Below are 22102 nucleotides of genomic sequence, written 5' to 3'. Positions count from 1 at the left end.
GACATAATTTGAGATAAGAGATCGTACGTTTCTTTCTTGATGAAGAACGGCTCCTGGACAACTACCGAGTACAGCAGGCGACGACGACCAGCAGCCTGACGTTGTTAGCAACGGCGAGTGATGCCCGAGTGACGAAGAGGTAGACGAGCCGTGGTGAAGGAGTCGATGGAGAACTTGACGAAGCGGAGGAAGCGATCGAGCAGTCGCACAGAGCGCTTCCCAAAAACCTTATTCGCCCTCTCCCGGTGCAGGATCGCTGAACACGACGGTTCCGAAGACCTGCTCTCCCAATCGCCGGTGCACGCCGACAATTGGGATGGAGTAGACTACGGTGGCGGCGCAGCAACGAGAGGAGGCAAAAATCCTAGCTCGAATAGAGAGCCCACGATTATCACGTCGCGATCGTGATCTAAACCGATTAGGATTCCATATATCTCGCTAACTTAAAGACCAAGTAACAAAAAATAAAACAGCAAAAGGAAACCACGCCCCCGCAAGGTGAGGGGCCGGATTTCGGCATTCACGCAAGTGCCGCCCGCCCGCACCCTTCGCCCCACCCCGGTGACGCATGGCGAGCGAGCGAGCGCGTGTGGAGCTCTCCTTCTCTCCCCACACACATAGTTTGGAGGAGTGGAGACAACTTCCATATTTAAGTTGGTCATCCCTCTCCTCCACTAGTAATGTGGGACTAAAGACTTGCACCACTCCACCTCTTGCCCACATGGACCTTTGAGATTTATTTGGAATTCTAAAATTACTATGAGCTAGGCCCATTATTTCAACAGCACATACCCCTGAACTGTCCAAATTATGGGTGGCTGTCCTGATGCATCAGTTTCCCCTTGATCTTAATAATCTCACCCCTCAATCAACATAAACAGTGTGCTGCATCCAAGGCGCTGTGATGCAGAATACCGTTCCGGGTACATTTGACACTACTTGTTCTGTTAAGAACTGTCTGGAAAAATTTACATTCAGATCAGACAGTGCACACACACAAAGAAAGAAGAAATAACACAGTAATAAATCACACAAGGGCACCACAAGAGAACCACCCCTACACCAACGTCATGTCATCTACGGTTGCATTGCAAGCAAAAATGCATCGTTAATGGTCTCCTGGGCTGTGATCATTTCGTGTCTTCAGCTTCGATCCACTTAACTGTGATGAACAGCTCGCCAGACTCGACGTCACGCAGCCTCAGCCAGGCATCTAGCGCGACCTCCCCGTTGGCGTACGTCACGAAGCTGTCGGAGAGCAGGCAGTTATCGGCGTCAGGGGCTACCTTCCGGAGCTTGGTCTCTCCTGCAGTGAGTCGCAGCGCTCGCCGCAGCTTCGTCGCCACTGCCACAGGCTGCAGGTCCAGGAAGGCGTGCCCCATCTTGTCGTCGTACTTGAATCGGTCCCAGTCGAACACCTCCTGCCAATGGTAATGGCAATGGTAAGATCAGCATAATCATGCGTTGTTCATGGCTTGTTACTAGCTAGCTCCTAAAATGTTGCTAAGTACTAGACACACCAATTATTGTCTTCAATCATTGTTCAAACAATTCCCATCACAATAGGGTGCCATAGATTGTGTCCTTTATTAGAGTCCAATGCAAGGAAGTGAGTTCGGTGGTTGGGGTTCTTGTAGGTGATATTTGCTGGCCAGGTCACTTTTCTTGTTAATACTGGTAAAGATGAAGCTGGAAGCTGAGTATTTCCAGTAAGGAGAAAACAAGGTTCCACAGGCAAATGTTCATTCAACAGGAAAACAGTGCAGTTGCAATCTTGCAGATGCTGATAGAACTCACATTGTTATCCAATTTTACTGTAAGGCATAGTTTAGAAACCAACAGAGCAAAGCAGAGAAGATAATGGGCAAGAAATTGATATTGCAGATTTTCACCTGTGGATGTAGTCAATAACATTTAATTGACTAGAGGTGGTACCATATGTGCTTAAGTACTAGTACTACTCTGTAGCTGATAAATATTTGCATTTATTGGTCACATGTCTTAAACAGCAATAATAGAGCACAACATGGTATGACCATATTTCTTGGTCAAAACATTAACCAAAGAAGACTTCTTGAGACATGAAACATGTCGTTTCATAAAAAACAGACAAGAAACAAGTCTCAAGGAGACTAAAGGTCCAAATGGCAAAATGTGCATTGAACGCTGTCTCTTGGTGTGCAGCAATTCATCATGTAAAATAGAATAGATACTTACAAATTTGATGACTCCTACTGGCTCTTTCATGGAGAATATCATCTCTTCATTCCAAACTGGATTCAGGCAACTGTTGATGACTTTTGTCTTTGCAGTCTGCAGGGTCCGGTGAAAGAATGAAAGGAAGGAAGAACTGGTTGTTAGATCTAAGGTACACCATACTTCATTAAGGAAAGAATACTAACAAGCCATGCACCCTTGATTTGACAGGTTTAATAAGTATCAAAATAACCTAACTACTAGGTCAAGGTGGCCATTCAGTAATTAGTATATCGAAAACCATTGTCTAACCTAATACAACTGGCACTTTTGCTTCATTAGATCAGATCCGGACTAGACCTATACTAAAATACTGTGGATCACTTGCTGGAGAGGTATTTGGCCTGACCATTTCCTCATGGGCCGGTGTAGGGCTGTCTAGAAGAAAACCATCTTCTATTGGACCAGCCAAGCTTGGGGCATCGTCGATTGCTGAACAAAAAATGTATATTTCTTTCAAGACAATGTTACCCTATTGGCTTTCACATGTTCAGTTCTTTGCACCCAAAATTTGAAATCTAGAGATGAGACCAAAAAAGATATCCAGGAATAAGTCAGGTTAACGCCTAAAATTCCTCTCAATAAGAAGGGGTTTCCACTAAAAAAGAGCAGAATAAATAAACAATCCAAAAGTGCTCCAGCCGACAAAGACAAAAGGCATAAGTGTCACTGTCAGTCCTACTCATAAAAAATATCATGATATGATTAACTAAAGAAGGGTTTGAGTGGGTGGTTTGACACCCTCCAAGGTTAACTTTGTGAATGTCTGGACTATGGAGCTGTATGGGATGGTAAAAAAAGGGAGGTGAAATTAGGTCGAGTGCATGTTCCATAACAATTAAGTCAACATTTAGATTTTGTGGGCGAATTTCAACGAAATAATGCACAGAACCAGTTGTCACGATCTTACAGCACTTGTGTCTTCAAAGAAAATTCAAAGCCAGACAAGGAAGGAATTAGCTGCAACCTGCAAGTTTTTTAATTATCTAAAAACGCTTAACTTACCAGGCATCTTACGCGTCTGTCCAATGAGGAGAGAAATAGCTAATTGACCAATGAAGACTGAAACAACGATCAAATCTAAAGTATGACACGTGGTTGGACTTTGAAAAATGGTGTTTTTAACTTGTACTAAGCATCTCATCCAGGAAAGGTCTAGCTGAATGAATCATCAATCTAATAGCTAGTAGAACCCAAGTCAGCATTAGCTGCTCAAACAAGGAAAGCTGCTTATTCATCGTAATGATGCAATGCAAGGTAATGAAAAAGCAACGATGCCTCACAATCTAGCCTGTTAGGTCCAAAGCACACTATCAGCACAACGTGCAAGTGTCGGTTTGACACGAATCAACTCCTCCTATCAGAAAAAAAAGGAGAGAAAGACAAGAATAGAAACACCCTAAACATTAGCACATTTTAGTTTCAGCGTGATCGTCGTTTCTTCGATTGTGTTGATGAAAGCAGAAGGGCCTTGCTAGTTAGTGATTCAAGCGCGGAAGCAGGAAGCACGGAGAGGAGGAGCTCATGTCATCTCATCTCTTCCCCTGCTTCTCCTAACTCGACTTACCGTGTCGGCGGCGCGGACGATGACGTACGGGTCGCTGGAGGTGAAGTCCCTGACGGCGAGGCTGCGGCCGCGCGCCACAACCACCTTGAGCAAGCCGCAGCCTCTCCCCCTCCCCGCTTCCTCCATGGCGGCCGGCCGCGACCCCGTTCCTCTGCGCGCGGATCAATTCATCAAACCGAGATCAAGTAACCAAAGCTAGGAAGAATTCGAATCAGCAGAGAGTAGAATTCTGAAGAACACAAGGGTAATAATGAACAGAGCAACGGATCGATGATAACCCTGCTGTACTCACCCCGTCGATTGCCGCTGGAGGGAAGAAGGGATCAGATCAGTCGAGCTCGCCTTCGCGGCCTGCTCCTCCTCCTCGCCTCGCTCTGCTGCTTGCTTGCTTCCAGTGTTTCCGCGAGAGCACGGAGTGGCCTGCTGGTGACTGGGTCAGGTTGCCTGCGATGCCCGGCGGGGGTGGGGGAAGAAATGGAGAGGGGAGGCCGAGACGGGACGGGACTGAGCGTGTGGGCCCCGGCGACTAGCGCGAGGTGGCGGTGGGCCCCGCGGCACCCCGGACGCGGTCCGGGCTCGGGAGCGGACGGGACGGGCGACTCAGTCGGTGAAGTGGCTTCGGTGGGCTGGCGTGTGGCGTGTCTGCCTCTCTGGTCATCTGGTCCGATCGCACCGGTCTCATGCCTCGTCTTTCTTTACTCGTCTACCAGTAGTAGCAGTAGCAACGCGCACGCGGCTCAGGATGTGGACGGTCGGATCGGGTCGGGCGGTCAAACCCCTGTGGCTGGTGCGGCAAGCTCTCGACAGGCCACAAGGGTCCGGTCGACCGATCGGTCAGACCCGAGTGCTGGGTCAGTGGTGGCGGGTAAGGCGGCACAAGATCTCCTGCTTGGACCAGGTAAAAGGAGCTAGTACTTATCGCTAATTCAATTCGGCGCTCGTGTGCCGCGGTCAGGGATGGATTCGAATTCGTCTAAAACCCTAATACGGATATCCATATTGGCATTCAATTTTAATATAAATGTTAAATAGATGTATCAGAATTTGATTTTCAATATTTTCTCAATCCAATTAAAGATTCGTATTCGAAAAAAAGTGAAATATCCGATATTATCCATATCCGCGAAGAATAAAGTACCCATTAAATCATATAAAACTTATTTCTATGATTAATTACTAATGATAAATGATGTTAACTTTAATATTACTAATAAAGTAATTGTGTACATATTTCAACTATTAAAAAGTTATCAATTTGACAAATGACTAATTATGTTAGTCTAATATTACTAGTGATATACAGTGATAAAGTTTAATTAATTTTAATATGACCAATTATTTGATATATTTAATTATTGAAATATTTATTAATAAATATATTATTTTCAATAAGCTACCTATTGTGTACCATCCTTATAATTGACTTCCTACTTAGTATGATTTTCTATCTACTATAAAATCATCGAAAAAGCAAATTGATACTCGATATGATGCTATGTTCCAAGTCGAGTAAGTATCTGAATGTGAATGCGAATTCCAACTATTCATTTTGTATTCGTATGCGATATGATTCATATTCGTATCCGAATTTAGATTAAAATGTGGTAAACAGTGCTATCCAAATTTGATTCCATGCATCTTCGATTCGAATCCATCCCTAGCTGTGGCGCGGGTGTTAGTTACTATTATATTTCTTCTGAATGGAATGGCTCTAGTCAGTAGGATTTGGGGAGCTCCGCCGCCAAAGTCGTTTAATATCTTATCATTTAGTGGAGCTTTAGCAGAAGTTGTCCATGGAGCCAGAGTTGAAGCCCTCCTAAAGAGACCCTAAGTGGGAGTAGAGAGAGTCTTGGATTTATTCACCATGTCTCTTCATCTCCTCTCCCATTGACCGCCGGCCCTTTTCGGTTCTTCCTCCATCTCCTCTCTCTCCAGTCTCCACCATGGCGCGATGCCTCCTTTGTTTGGTGATTAAGGTGTGGGCAAGGAAGATGTAACACCCTAGTATTTTAAGTCTTAATAAGGTTTTTAAAAAGATCATTGTGAAAATTTTGGCTTAAAAGGAGATCAAATGAGCCAAGGTAAAAAAATCAACTAAAAAGATTCAAATTTGGAAAAAAGGGCAAAAATTGAAATAAAGAGATTGGATTGTATGGAACATTATGGAATCAAGTTTGGACCAAGAATTGGATCAGAAGTGTCCTAAATTCAAAGTCAAAGATGTTGAATATGGTCAACTCTATCCAAATCCCGGAGAATTCTAAGTCTGAAAATTATCAAGTGACCAACTTTAAGTTGAATTTCTAAGAGATTTTACATCTAAACTTTGGATGTTTATGGGCAACAAGTAAACTTGGATGTCCAGTGGTTATTATGAGTCAGTTGTTGATCAAAGAATTAGATGAATTCATATTTTTAAATAAGGCTCAAAGTTTGCAAGTTCAAACTATTTTGAACCCTTACTGACGAAACTGAATCAAGAAACCATTGAGCACTGAATGGCAGTGTCTGGCTCGATCTTTGGAGCTCCAAATCTTGAGATTGGTTGATCTTTTGGCCATAGTGCAAACCAAGAAGATGATGAAGCTCTATAATTCAACTACAAATTTGGAGCTCCAAATCTTGCTCCAACAGCATACCTATATGGATTGGTATAATAGGTCATGACCTAAATTTCTCTCTCCTTGAGCCAAATATACCAATCCAAGAATGGATTGGTATATTTTCTTCTCCACGCATGAGATCCCAACTGCCAGCACACGAACCTTTCCGCGTTCATCCAGTCGCCCTGCGGCCTACACCTCGCCTGGCCGTACTATTAGGTTACGAGGTAGGCTACACTAGCGCAAATCAAAATTTCTACCGCATAAAACCAGGAAGAACTGCCGTATAAGGATCACGGGATTACCACTCGACGCACTACTGGTGTGGAATATGTAGATTTGCGTCGATGCAGCGAAGATGATCAACGTAGTCGTACGTAGTCGATCAACGTAGTCGTACGTAGTCGATCACGTCAACGTCCTGCTCCTCAGCAGCTCGTCCACGTGCAGCAAGATCGCCCTCGTGCCGTGGCTCGTCGTCAGCTCGTCGTGGCTCGTCGGTGGCTCATCGTGGCTCGTCGGCGGCTCGTCCGAGTGCTGCAGGCGCAACACCTCCAAGGTATCGACACGTGCAGGGAGGAAGCGTCGCAAGCTGGACTGCTAGATCCGCGAGTTGCAACAGGCGAGGGCGTGGGAGGCGCGACAGATGTGTTTTTGCCAAAAGGTGTAAACCCTAGGGCGCCCCCACCCCTCTATTTATAGAGGTTCCTGACGGGCCTCTGGGTCCGAGGCCCATTAGTACTTCTAAACCTAATCCAACTCGGATCAGATCCAAATTGGGCTTCCAGCCCCTTAAGTGTGTGACCCTATGGGTTCGGATACGTATAGACATGGCCCGAGTACTCCTACTCGGCCCAATAGTCGGTAGCAACACCTAGCAAGACGTGCCAACTCCTATACGCACACGAAGATCATATCAGACGAACCATCACAACATAATATACATGCTATTCCCTTTGCCTCACGATATTTGGTCTAGCTTCAAGCCGACCGCTCTTTCTCGATCCTGTGATTCGGAATCCCTTTGTAGGTTAACTCTTAACCGTACGTAGCATGGCCATGCATTTTCGGATCCGATCACTCGAGGGGCCCAGAGATATCACTCTCAATCAGAGAGGGGCAAATCTCATCTTGATTGGTCTCATAGCATGCTTCTTGACAAACCCGAAAGCTACCTTTATAACTACCCTGTTACGGCGTAGCGTTTGATAGCCCCTAAGTAGGTCGATCCACATCTTGAATACATGCGACAATCTCAGGTCTAAGGACAAAGCGTATATGTTGTTTAAAGAGAGAACTACTTCTCGTGTTGGGTCAGTCCTAGCACATGTCTCCACATGTGTCCACATTATTAGTTCAACATCTCCATGTCCATGACTTGTGAAACATAGTCATCAACTAATACATGTGCTAGTCTAATATTCATGTGTGTCCTCACATGAACTCCGACTAGGGACAACTTTAGAATAACCATACATCTCTTCGGCAATGCCGGTACAAGTCCATCAGGACTAAATCAAGAAAAGTAAAACATCTACGCAACGAAAACACAAGCTATGGCGAACTCCATCTCCAGAGATGACTCGAGCGGAGGGCCATCCCTAGTCTTCCCATCCGTTGTTGTCGAAGTCGTAGTCAGCTCCGACCCTGAAAAGCCACCATCTACCCGAGAAGCGGGTAGGTCTTGTCAACTCCCAATAGCAGCAAGCTAAGGAAATAGGGGAATTATACTATATACATGAGTAAACCTATATATGGCTATAGGGGTTTATGTAGCAGCAATCAAGGAAGCAGCAAAGCAACACCATCTCCGAGGTCAACACCTCAATGAAAGAAGTCGACACAAATCATCGGATCCTTCACCCAAGGATCCAGCACCCAAACACACTAGGCGATGTGAGGGCTCCCTCCCTTCACATCTCAACGGCAAACACGGGCCTATCTCAAAACGGGGAAGAAAGAATAAGCAAAGTCTAGTCAGAAGTAGCGGTAGTCAACAACACTGTCCATAACCTGTCGGTGTTTTAGACCGGCAACCCACCTAGGGGGTACCCTAGGTGGTCGTTTATGCGGTAAGGGTCGTCGAAAATCAAGGAATCAATGGTGATGCAAGGAACACGATTTAGACAGGTTCGGGCCGCTAGATTGCGTAATACCCTACGTCCTGTGTGTTGGTTTGTATTGATGTATGTTCGGGTCTTGAGATGTTATGTTGAGGGGGGTCCCTGCCCGGCCTTATATACACGGGAGGGCAGAGTTACAAGTCTGAGTCCTAGTCGGGTACTATTACAGAGCTCTACTCGGTATTGGCCCGAGTAGTTTTCCATAAATGTACAAGACTAATCCGAGAAGGATACGCCCATCCTTGTTCTGATCTTATCCGAGTACGTCCCTTGGTGGGCCGTCCAAGGCCTACTCGTGGACCTGGGGTGTATGCCCGACAAGCCCCCGAGTACTTTGTAGTCGTACGCCACAGTTTTGGGCACTGCAGGCACTATCCGAGTAGATTTAGTCGTAGAGTTTGTAGGCTAAAGTGCTCGAGTACTGTCGCGTGGCTGGAAGGTACTCTTTTTGCTCCTTCGAGTTGTTTCCGTCCCGCGTAATTTTATATGGCAGTGCGATGTCAATCGCACTCTATATGGAGTAGCCCCCGAGCCTTAGGTTGAGTCGAAGAGTCAGGCTTAGGGTCCAGCCAGCCAGGTTTGGAAACTAGCATCGGTGTAACCTGTTACAACGAGCTCCTCCTCACCTCCATAGACGAGGAACATATCTTTAGTCCTTCTCAAGTACTTAAGAATGTTTTTCACCGCTGTCCAGTGACTCTCACCTGGATCAGATTGGTGTCTGCTTGTCATACTTAGCGCATATGAAACATCTGGGCGAGTACTTATCATTGCATACATGATAGATCCAATAGCCGAGGCATATGGCACTTTACTCATGCGATCCCTCTCATCAGCAGTCGAAGGACACTGAGTCTTGCTGAGATGTATGCCATGTGACATAGGCAAGAACCCTTTCTTTGCCTCTTCCATGCTGAACCACTTCAACACTTTGTCAATGTAAGTATCTTGGCTTAAACCTATAAGCCTTCTCGATCTATCTCTATAGATCTTAATGCCCAGAATATATGCCGCTTCCCCTAAGTCCTTCATCAAAAAACTATTTTTCAGTGAAGTCTTTACGGACTCAAGCATAGGAATGTTATTTTCAATCAGTAATATGTCATCCACATATAAGATTAGAAATACTACAGAGCTCCCACTAACCTTCTTGTAAACACAAGACTCTTCTTCCTTCTTGGTGAAGTCAAACCCTTTGACCACTTCATCAAAACGAATGTTCCAACTCCTAGATGCTTGCTTCAATCCATAAATGGATCTCTGAAGCTTGCATACCTTTCCAGCATTTTTCGGATCGACAAAACCCTCGGGCTGTATCATATACACGTCCTCAGCTAGGTTTCCATTCTGGAAAGTTGTCTTGACATCCATCTACCATATCTCATAATCGAAATATGCAGCTATAGCTAGAATAATCCGAATGAACTTAAGCATCACTACGGGCGAGAAGGTCTCATCGTAGTCAACTCCTTGAACTTGTCGAAAACCTTTTGTGACAAGTCATGCTTTATAGATGTGAACATTTCCATCCATGTCCTTTTTCTTCTTATAGATCCACTTGCACTCTATGGCTTTAACACCATCAGGCGGGTCAACCAAGTTCCAAACTTGATTGTCTCCCATGGACTCTATTTCGGATTGCATGGCACTCTGCCATTTTTCGGAGTCTGGGTCCATCATTTCTTCTGCATATGTCGCAGGCTCATCATTGTCCAACAATAATATTTCCCGCATTTCACGGAGCCTTGCCGACCTTCGTGGTTGTGGCGGTGCTTCTCTTGCCATGGGTATCTCAACTTGTTCTGCTACGTTAGCATCACTCATTGATTCTTGCCCGATCGGCTCATCTTGAACTTATTCAAGATGCACTGTCTTTCCACTCTTTTCTCCTTTGAGAAACTCTTTCTCTAGGAAAACCCCGTTCTGAGCGACAAACACTTTGCCTTCTGATCGGTTGTAGAAATAATATCCCAAAGTTTTCTTTGGATATCCCACAAAAATGCACTTATCCAACTTGGGTGTGATCTTGTCCGATTGAAGTCACTTGACAAACACTTCACATCCCCAAATCTTTAGAAAAGACAAACTAGGAACCTTTCCAGTCCATATCTCATATGGTGTCTTAACTACGGATTTAGATGATACCCTATTAAGTGTGAAAGCCGCTATTTCTAGAGCGTATCCCCAAAATGACAACGGTAGGTCCGACTGGCTCATCATTGATCGAACCATGTCTAACAAAGTTCGATTACGTCGCTCGGATACACCGTTTCTCTGAGGTGTTCCAGGCGGCGTAAGTTGTGGAACAATTCCGCAACTCTTTAGATGATTGCTAAACTCATGGCTCAAATACTCGCCTCCACGATCAGATCGTAAGGCTTTAATTTTCTTGCCACACTGATTTTCAACTTCATTCTGAAATTCCTTGAACTTTTCAAAGGTTTCAGACTTGTGCCTCATCAAGTAGACATAGCCATATCTACTAAAATCATCAGTGAAAGTTATGAAGTATTGGAATCCTCCTCTAGCCGTCGTGCTCATTGGTCCGCATACATCACTATGTACGAGTTCCAACAAGTCTACTGCTCTCTCAGAAAATCCTGTGTAAGACGTCTTGGTCATCTTGCCTAGCAAGCAAGCCTCACATGTCTCGTATGATTCAAAATCAAACGAAGTTAGAAGTCCATCAGAATGGAGCTTCTTCATGCGCTTTTCACTTATATGACCCAAACGACAATGCCACAAGTAGGTAGGACTCAAATCATTAGGCCGAGGCCTTTTAGCACTTACGTTACAGACAGATGAACCATCAAGATTTAAAACAAATAATCCATTCACAATGGGTGCAAAAGTCATAAACATATCATTCTTAGAGATCACACAACCATTGTTTTCACTCGCAAATGAATAACCATCCTTCATCAAGCATGAAGGAGACAAAATGTTTCGACTTAAACTAGGAACGAAATAACAAATATTCAACTCCATAATAAATCCTGACGGGAGGTGGAGTTGCATCATCCCAATAGTCAACGCAGCAACTCTTGCATTATTGCCCACGTGGAAATCAACTTCTCCTCTTTCCACGCTTCTACTTCTTATCATTCCCTGCATCGAATTGAAAATATGAGCAACCGATCCGGTATCAAATACCTAAGAATTAATAATTATATCAGCGAGAAAAATATTGTCTATAACATTAACAACAAGCGTACCTGAGGTAGAAGTACTCTTACTTCCGCCATTCTTCAACGAAGCTAGGTACTGCTTGCAGTTTCTTTTCCAGTGACCAAGTTTATGACATTAAAAGCACTCTTTGTTTGGAGCAGGTCCAGGTCCAGCTTTAACCTTGGGCGTTGGGTTTGGCTTGGACGTTCCAGCCTTGCCCTTCTTGTTCCAAGAATTGCCCTTTTTCTTAAAGCTAGGCTTGTTCTGTATAGCCATCACATGGCTGGTACTAGCGCTTTTCTTAATGTCTACCTCTGCTGTCTTGAGCATACCACACAGTTCATTCAGACCCTTCTCCGTCCCATGCATATGGTAGTTCGAGATGAAATTCCCATAGCTAGGCGGAAGAGATGAAAGAATGAAGTCAGTGGCCAACTCTTTGCCCATTGGGAAGCCCAGCTTCTCCAATCGCTGAGTGTAACCAACCATCTTGATTACATGTGGTCCTACTGCTGCGCCTTCTGCTAGCTTACACTCCAGAAAGGCTTTGGACACATTGAACCTTTCAGTCCTAGCCTGTGTCTGGAACATGTCTTTGAGCGCCACGATCATATCGTGTGCCTTATGATTTGTTTCAAACTGCATCTGCAGCTCGGGTTCCATGCAAGCAAGCATAAGGCAGTTTACCTCAAGATTAGCATCAAATGCCTTCTTGTAAGCAGCCTTAACGGCAGCAGATGCATCATCAGCAGGTACTGGTGGTAGTGGGGTGTCTAGAACATCTTCCTTTTTATCGGCCCTGAGAACAATTCTCAGGTTACGGATCCAATCCGAGTAGTTTGTTCCATTCAACTTGTCCTTCTCAAGGACCGAACGCAAAGCAAACAATGTGGTGGTGTTGCTAGGTGCCATTTAATCTACAACAAAAGTAATGCAAAATACACTAAGAACAACGTATCCATGATAGAGCAAATCACATTAAACTATTTTAACAGAATCTACTCCCACTAAAATCAATATCCCTCCATTGAAACTTAGTGATTCAGGATCCACAACTAACAAGTCTACTAGTGAGCTTTAGCATCACCGCTAGCAAACAAGGTAGATCGGTAAGCAACTTTTGCCAATCATATCACATATGACTCCTGTTGTTGGGTGACATCTCTATGTCTCGGCGCCCAACCTTTATGCCCCAAGGTGCTTAACCGTTAAGATAACCTTGTTAAGCAAACCAACCCTTATGCGTGTAAGTGTCCGACACAAACCCGTCTAGTCAAGGAAAACAAGTGGCACCCTAATTTCATAGACTCACCACTAATTGTACAAGACATGGGACGGTGCAAGTTTTAGTTGGGAGGGCATACTAACTTAAAATTTGTGAGGGATCGTTCTACTTCTAACATCACAACATGCAGAAAGTAAAACATAAACAGAATAGCATTCACACAGTTGTGACACAGTATGACCCGTTTTTCTTATGGTGATCTCCATCTCCATAGAATCTGTTCACCATGGTGATCTCCATCTCCATGTTCCATGTGCGCCATCCTCCTGGTGATGAGTCCTCCAAGAACTAGAACATGCTATTACGCCTAATAGCTAGTAAAGAAGCTAGTAATGAAGATTACATAGTTGCTTGGATCATCACAGATTGGTACGCAGACCATTAAATACATTAAGGTGACAACACATATGCCTCCTGCCGTGTTGCCGTACGTGCGACACGCAGGTCACGAATGAGTTACACACATGCATCACATACACAAAGGGGCCATACTGATCACAAGATACATACATCCTGCAAAACAGAGTTAAACGTCCTAACGTTCCAAACTTCGGAGGCCCGAAATTCCATCTTCCAAGCCGAATTTGGGAAATCTAATTTCGCCAAAAATGGCGAAGATGTTGAATTTCATGTGTAACTTTTTCTGGAGATCAATTTTCATATAAAATTCGCCCCGATCCGAGATCGTACCAAAAAGTTACGGCTGATTTACCGAAGCATACGCATACGGTAAAAATCCCGACCCCGGCAGTAGATCTCATCTACTATTGCACATCTAATGCGCCTGGCGTATGACCCTGGATTTCGATTCGACCAATCATATTGATCTTCACTCACTGCAACTGGAATTACGTGTATCACTTAACTCCGATGGCGGAAACCGACCGGTAGGAGTATGTCGTTACACTACCATTGCAGCAAGAACACGAAACCAGGACATAGATCAAACTGAAAACTCGCATATCTCCATATGCACACATCCCGAATCCAAAACTAAACAGCTACGGCTCTGATACCACTGTTAGGTTATGAGGTAGGCTACACTAGCACAAATCAAAATTTCTACCACGTAAAACCAGGAAGAACTGCCGTATAAGGATCACGGGATTACCACTCGACGCACTACTGGTGCGGAATATGTAGATTTGCGTCGATGCAGCGAAGATGATCAACGTAGTCGTACGTAGTCGATCAACGTAGTCGTACGTAGTCGATCACGTCAACGACCAGCAGCTCCTCAGCAGCTCGTCCACATGCAGCAAGATCGCACTCGTGCCGCGGCTCATCGTCAGCTCGTCGTGGCTCGTCGTGGCTCGTCGGCGGCTCGTCCGAGTGCTGCAGGCGCAACACCTCTAAGGTATCAACATGTGCAGGGAGGAAGCGTCGCAAGCCGGACTGCTAGATCCGCGAGTTGCAACAGGCGAGGGCGTGGGAGGCGCGGCAGATGTGTTTTTGCCAAAAGGTGTAAACCCTAGGGCGCCCCCACCCCTCTATTTATAGAGGTTCCTGACGGGCCTCTGGGTCCGAGGCCCATTAGTACTTCTAAACCTAATCCAACTCGGATCAGATCCGAATTGGGCTTCCAGCCCCTTAAGTGTGTGACCCTATGGGTTCGGATACGTATAGACATGGCCCGAGTACTCCTACTCGGCCCAATAGTCGGTAGCGGCCTCTAGCAAGACGTGCCAACTCCTATACGCACACGAAGATCATATCAGACGAACCATCACAACATAATATACATGCTATTCCCTTTGCCTCACGATATTTGGTCTAGCTTCAAGCCGACCGCTCTTTCTCGATCCTGTGATTCGGAATCCCTTTGTAGGTTAACTCTTAACCGTACGTAGCATGGCCATGCATTTTCGGATCCGATCACTCGAGGGGCCCAGAGATATCACTCTCAATCAGAGAGGGGCAAATCTCATCTTGATTGGTCTCATAGCATGCTTCTTGACAAACCCGAAAGCTACCTTTATAACTACCCTGTTACGGCGTAGCGTTTGATAGCCCCTAAGTAGATCGATCCACATCTTGAATACATGCGACAATCTCAGGTCTAAGGACAAAGCGTATATGTTGTTTAAAGAGAGAACTACTTCTCGTGTTGGGTCAGTCCTAGCACATGTCTCCACATGTGTCCACATTATTAGTTCAACATCTCCATGTCCATGACTTGTGAAACATAGTCATCAACTAATACATGTGCTAGTCTAATATTCATGTGTGTCCTCACATGAACTCCGACTAGGGACAACTTTAGAATAACCATACAAGTAAAGAGTTTCACATACAATTCACATAATTGCAAATCAATTCAAGTAGCCTTTAATGGATATTCAATGAACACAATATACAAATCATGGATACAAATGGAATATCATCATCTCTATGATTGCCTCTAGGGCATACCTCCAACACGTACAACGTCCCACCCCGCAGTGTGGCCTCGCCACCGCATCGAAGCTGGCCCCGCCTCACCGGGCCATGCGCCGCCCTCCCCTCAAGCAGCCCCATGCTCGTCCTGCCACCACACCATTTGCCTGACGCCCAGCAACCTCACACATGCACCGCCAGTGCCGCCTGCCTTCATCCCTGCGTCAGCCGTGGCCTCGTGCAGCATCGCCCACCGTGCTACCTCGCGCATCGAGTTGCCAGCCACGACCCAACGCAGCACTGCTCGCCGTATTGGCCCGCGTGTGCAGCTCGCTGTGGGCCCATGGCCCAGCGTCGTCCCGTTGCCGTACCGCCTTGATTCGTGCCAGACAAGCAAGGGCTAGTGATGATTCGAGCAGAGGGTGGTGGAGGAGTGCGGTCGGCATCGATTTGGGCAGAGCATCTAATCGATTCAACTACAGCATGAGGAGTGGGGTGGGGAGAGCAGCTGAAATGAACCCAAATTCCCATTTCTGAGAATTCAAGCCTACCCACCTCCGTGATAGTCCCAGGAAGGCTATCACGTTCGAATCCCTGTCTCAGATAGTACAAATCCATATCAACACAGAAATATAAAGCAACAACAGAGTACAATAGCATAAATATCATAAGTATCGAGGACATCTCTTCGGCAATGCCGGTACAAGTCCATCAGGACTAAATCAAGAAAAGTAAAACATCTACGCAACGGAAACACAAGCTATGGCGAACTCCATCTCCAGAGATGACTCGAGCGGAGAGCCATCCCTAGTCTTCCCATCCGTCGTTGTCGAAGTCATAGTCGGGCTCCGACCCTGAAAAGCCACCATCTACCCGAGAAGCGGGTAGGTCTTGTCAACTCCCAATAGCAGCAAGCTAAGGAAATAGGGGAATTATACTATATACATGAGTAAACCTATATATGGCTATAGGGGTTTATGTAGCAGCAATCAAGGAAGCAGCAAAGCAACACCATCTCCGAGGTCAACACCTCAATGAAAGAAGTCGACACAAATCATCGGATCCTTCACCCAAGGATCCAGCACCCAAACACACTAGGCGATGTGAGGGCTCCCTCCCTTCACATCTCAACGGCAAACACGGGCCTATCTCAAAACGGGGAAGAAAGAATAAGCAAAGTCTAGTTAGAAGTAGCGGTAGTCAACAACACTGTCCATAACCTATCGGTGTTTTAGACCGGCAACCCGCCTAGGGGGTACCCTAGGTGGTCTTTTATGCGGTAAGGGTCGTCGAGAATCAAGGAATCAATGGTGATGCAAGGAACACGATTTAGACAGGTTCGGGCCGCTAGATTGCGTAATACCCTACGTCCTGTGTGTTGGTTTGTATTGATGTATGTTCGGGTCTTGAGATGTTATGTTGAGGGGGGTCCCTGCCCGGCCTTATATACACGGGAGGGCAGGGTTACAAGTCTGAGTCCTAGTCGGGTACTATTACAGAGCTCTACTCGGTATTGGCCCGAGTAGTTTTCCATAAATGTACAAGACTAATCCGAGAAGGATACGCCCATCCTTGTTCTGATCTTGTCCGAGTACGTCCCTTGGTGGGCCGTCCAAGGCCTACTCGTGGACCTGGGGTGTATGCCCGACAAGCCCCCGAGTACTTTGTAGTCGTACGCCACAGTTTTGGGCACTGCAGGCACTATCCGAGTAGATTTAGTCGTAGAGTTTGCAGGCTAAAGTGCTCGAGTACTGTCGCATGGCTGGAAGGTACTCTTTTTGCTCCTTCGAGTTGTTTCCGTCCCGCGTAATTTTATATGGCAGTGCGATGTCAATCGCACTCCATATGGAGTAGCCCTCGAGCCTTAGGTTGAGTCGAAGAGTCAGGCTTAGGGTCCAGCCAGCTTTTGTCCATTTTACCCTTGGGGATCTTTGGGAAAAGAAAAAACTGATCAACGGGTACGGTATCCGCAGCCCCCGAGCACTTAGGCGAACTTTGTCGTTGAAGTGGTCAGCAGTCCGTTGGATAGAGTAGCCGTTGGGTGTTTAAGGCGATTAATATGCAATTAATCTGTTCGTTGTGCAACTGACGCATGGAAACCGGGGCTGGCGGAGATAAAACTGGGAAGCCCCCTTTCGGTTGCTTTTACACCGTACGGCAATTAGATCTCTTCTTCTTCCTCCTCTGCGCCTCCGCTCTGCATTTTGCCGTCCTCAGAGCCGCCGCCGCCGCCATTGCCGCCTTTTGAGAAAGATCCGAGTGTCGAGCCCCTTCTTCCTTGAGGTTTAGTCCGTCGAATGCGCACCAAGAAGATGGGCAAGAAACCCGAGAAGATCCAGGGCAAGGCTTCGGCGACGGGCAAGATCAAATCCAAGAAGGGGAAGGAGTTGGTGCTGCGGGCACCGAAGGTGGGGCCAACGAATCAAACTGTGCCGCCGCCGCCTGGGGCAACCTGGCAACACTCGGTGATGAAGGAGGAAGCGGTCCAGGCGCTAGTCGAGACAAAGCTCCTTCAGTCGAAGGAGATTCTTGAATGGTGCCCCACGTTTCCCAATGCGTGGCAGTTTGAGGAACATCCTGCCGAGATGGTGATGCTTGCGCATTTTGTGGAAAGGAGATTGGTGGTGCCCACCTCCGACTTCTTCAGAGGTATTCTCGAGTACTACAAACTTCAGCTCGTCCACTTGAATCCCAATGGTGTACTACACATGTCTATTTTTGTACACCTTTGCGAAGTTTATCTGGGAGTACCTCCAAGTCTCAAGTTGTTTAGGAAGCTGTTCCGTTGTAAGCCTCAGCCGAGTGCCCAGCGGACGGAAGTCCTTGGAGGCGCCGGGTTCCAGCTCAGGAACTCGGGCGCGTATATTGAGTATAATCTGACCGACTCCCATGGGGAGTGAAAGAAAAGGTGGTTCTACATCGGGAACCATGAACCCCGCTTGCCTGAGGTTACTGGTCACGCGCCCAAGCATGCGGAGAACTGGGTGAGCGAGCTCGAGGACACCCCTGAGCTTGATCACCTGATGCAGCAGATCACCGAGTTGAAGGCACTCGGTTTGACTGGGATCAACGTGGCGGCCAGCTTCCTGAAGAGAAGGGTCCAGCTGCTCCAACAACGTGCTCACTCGGGAAGTGAGTACGTAGGTCTGAAGGATCCATCGCGTATGTCTGATGAGGACATATCCGATGATGACGTAGATTCGCTGCTGGCTAAGTTTTTTAGGAACTATCAGGGAGTACCAGTAATTCCTGCAGCCCTTCGTTAGTATGATACTTGGTACGAGCTAGAAGTGGTAAGTGTTTTCCTCCTGACTTGTTCTTCTTTGACTTGTGATTCTTGTTGCTGATACCAATTTGTTGTTTGAAGTCTCAAGTTCTTGCTGGCTACTTGGCGCAGTCGGAAGAAGAGTCGGAAGCTGTCGTCGAGGAGTCGGAGGATGAGCCTTCTCCTCCTGTTAAGAGACGCAGAGTAGTCCGCAAGATGTCTGCGGCTAAGTCTGCTTCAACCCCTTAGAAGTCTCGGGGTACCAAGGTATGTAGTTGGTAACTTGTCTGTTATTGATGGATTTGAACTCGTTATTGATGTGGCGAATCTTGTTTTGGTTCGTGAAGGCTGTAGATACGGCGCTTGGTGAAGATGAGGCGGTTTCTGAAGAAATGGCCGTGACCGACCCAGAAGTCGATGATGTGGCTGTTGACATGGGGCCGGAGAGGGTACCATCAATAGAAACTGGGGTAGCCCCCAAGTTAACCGCGTCAACTCCATCGGACACCATGCCGCCTATTGCTGACCAGGCGGTCCTAGGGCTGCTTGCTGGAGTAGCGGGTACAGTGAAGGAGGTGTCGCCAGTACTCGCTACTGGTACCTTGCTGTCCAATGTGATCGCCAGTGGTAAGCGTTGTCCCTTCCGATTGTATTCGTTTGAGTAGTATTGTAGTCTTAACTTTGGTTTTGTAGGTCTTGGCGAGAAGACAGCGCCGGTCGGTATTCCCGCGGCGCCTAGTACTCGGCCGCCTGTCGCTGAGAAGAAGCGTGTGCGACTACCGCCACGTTCAACCCGGTGAGCTTCCTTGTCTTTTTGAATGACGTTGGATTGTCTTGAAATCATGTAGTGACACTTTTTTGGTGCAGAGATGCAGAGGAGACTATCCCTGTAGAGATAGGGATAGTGCCGGATCCCTCGACTACAACATCTGTTCCTTTGGAGGACTTGACTGTTGAAGAGGTACCCAAGGTTGACGCTGGTCGTCTTGGAGCTACTATGTCGATGCTTCAAGACGTGATTTGCTCAGTGGAGGTTCCCGCTGCTGCTTCAAGCTCGGGGAGTGCTGGCCTATCATCATCATCTGGCGAAGCGCTAGCCGTAGTTGAAAAAACCAAACAAGCGACTGCTCCAGGTAAGTGCCTGTAGTCTTTTTATTGTAGTCGTAGTCGGTAGCTGACATGGTAAATGTTGTAGGTGCTACTCTGGGTACGATCCCTCATCTTGTGGAGAGTACCCAAAGGTCAGTACTTAGCCTGCCTTCTGACTTGGAGTTCCAGAGGGCCATCGATGTTTTCCGGGGCTTCCAGGTAGATGTCCTTGTTGAGTTTGTTGCATGACCCGAGTAGTTGTGAGGCTTGAAACTCACCATACCATACTTGAATGTTTTCAGGAAAGAAGCCATCGGTTGGAGCAGGAATGTGCCCGACTGACAGAAGCTCTTCGGGTTCATGAAGTCGGGGCAAAGTCCTTTGCCGTGGAACGCGCGGATCACGCGGTTCTGCAGGAAAAACTGGAGAGCCGCTACAAATCCTTGAACAGGAAGTATCAAGGTAAGCATTCCAACTACTTTGATTGTGTCCAACTATAGTTGGCTGTGGCCTGAGTTCTTTGTTTTCTAGAGCTCAAGAAGCAGGAAGCGGCTGCAAGGAGCCAATTCATCGACTGGAGAAACGCTCATGACCGGGTGGCAGATGAAGCCGAACATCTTCGAGCCGCGCTGACGGAAGCGCAGGCTGCTTGCGAGCACCAGCGGGACTGAAAGATGCAAAATGGCGTGATGCTTGCCATGGCCATGGTGGCATGCAAGGATCATGCCCAGACCCTGGGAAGACTTCGGGGCGAACTCCAAGAGCTATCTGGAGCGGCTGAAGACTTGGTGAATGCTATAGCCCTCGTGGAGGAAGGCGCAGGGCCGCAATCGCTAGTTGAGCGACTAAGAGCTGCCCCGAGTAAAGTGGCGGGACTTTGCAAGACTGTTGCAAACAAGTTCTTGCAGTTGTGAAGTCCTACTACCCGAGGGCAGACTTGGCGGCAGCTGGTGATGGCGTGGCTTGCAACTGCACAGAGGAAGCATATGCGCAGTACCTCGAGGAGGCAGAGCCTATTGCAGCCAAGATGTCAGAGTTTGTCTCCTTAGAAGAGCTTTGAGATTTTGTGTGTACGTTTGATACTTTTGAATACCAAGCCTTTGGATTTTGAAGTTTGTTGTTTTGCGAAGAGAAGTTTTACTTCTTTGTGTCCAATCCAGAGTACTGGAGTCGGCTGGGTCTGACCCTCTAGGGGAGAAGCTTCGTCTTGCCCGACCTTGAGGCTTGGGGTCGGCTAAGCCTGACCCCTTCGAGGGTGAAAACTCTCTCGCCCGACCCTGGGTTCTGGGGTCGGAGTAGTCCGAGCCCCCGAGCTGTAGACCACGCTTGGCTTGTAGTAGTCCCGAGTGTCAAGTAGTCGTAATGCTGTTGAGTACTCGTCTTTTGAGGGACACAGGTGTACTGTACTCCTTTGTCCTTTATGGATGCACGGGTGTACTGTACTCTTTTGTCTGTTGTGGCATGAGTGTGGTCACGTGGGCAGAGTCAGGAGGCATCAGACTCATTGAGCACGGGTGCATAGTAACTCTTGGGCAGGTGGTAGTTGTGGCCTTCGGCTATAAATAGGGCCACCTGGTGAGCGAACCAACTCAAGCTCCTGAGTAGCAATGGATTGCCGTGGGTTGCTTCTATTTGAGTGTAGAGAGCCATCAAAGAGTGCACCGGTGCTAGAGGATTCCTCGTAGATTGAGGCCACCTTCCCTCCACAGACTCCTGCGCTCGTAGGGATAGCCGTGATGCTAGAAGAATCCTCGTAGGAGGTTTTGTCGCACGCCTCATCTTGTAGCTCGTGATCCAGATGGGTACGCGCTTGAACTCGCGAGTGATGGGTGATGAGTGCCGCGGTCTTTATCCCGCTTTGAGAAAGGTGGAGGTGCGGCCGTAGAGTAGATTGGCTCCGCAAGGCTAGCAAAAGAGTAGCCTTGGTTCCCTCTAGGCGCGTCGTGTCGGATTTGGCGTTGCCGCTGTCAAGGCAGTGGCGATGCTGGAGTTCCTGGCATTGCCTTGGATAGGGTACCTGGGCATGGCTGCGTTTTGCGCAGCTTCCTTGCATGTGGGCCCTTCTTGTGGTCGGCAGACCTGAGTGGCCTTGTGATATAGTAAAAGCCTGAGGCTTAAATGCAGCCCGCCAGTAGGTAGTTGCTTGTAGTCTTCGTGTATGCCAAGTACTTGTACTCGTATGTAACTTGATGTACTCTTGTTTCAGTAAAGATATTGATACGAAGATTTTGTATCAGGGCAATGATCCTTGTTGTGCTGAAAGCTCATGTCGAAGCTGAGACATCTTGAAGTCGGTAGTCGGGCGGTTGGTCCGAGTAGTTGCCTTGAAGAGATTACTCGGGTGCTGCTATGGGTAATACCGACAGAGAT

At 47.1% G+C, this 22102-nt stretch overlaps 1 protein-coding gene across 2 annotated transcripts; it reads right to left on the bottom strand.

Annotated features, from left to right (window-relative positions):
* Window positions 1-905: 905 nt before the first annotated feature.
* On the bottom strand, window positions 906-4285 carry LOC117845422 (protein C2-DOMAIN ABA-RELATED 11). Of its 2 annotated transcripts, none has more exons than XM_034726464.2 (4): window positions 4116-4285; window positions 3824-4018; window positions 2218-2313; window positions 906-1421 (listed from the first exon to the last, which is right to left on the bottom strand). In XM_034726464.2, the coding sequence occupies exons 2-4, from the start codon at window positions 3947-3949 to the stop codon at window positions 1131-1133; spliced, it is 513 nt and encodes a 170-aa protein (XP_034582355.1). In that variant the 5' UTR covers window positions 3950-4018; window positions 4116-4285; the 3' UTR covers window positions 906-1130. The 2 variants fall into 2 exon arrangements, with proteins under 2 accessions (XP_034582355.1, XP_034582354.1); XM_034726463.2 differs by having other exon boundaries at window positions 3824-3974; window positions 4116-4284.
* Window positions 4286-22102: the final 17817 nt, after the last annotated feature.

The sequence above is a fragment of the Setaria viridis genome, chromosome 2 (assembly GCF_005286985.2).
Source record: "Setaria viridis chromosome 2, Setaria_viridis_v4.0, whole genome shotgun sequence".
Lineage (NCBI taxonomy): Eukaryota > Viridiplantae > Streptophyta > Magnoliopsida > Poales > Poaceae > Setaria > Setaria viridis.
This window is presented reverse-complemented; position numbering and strand designations above follow the sequence as displayed.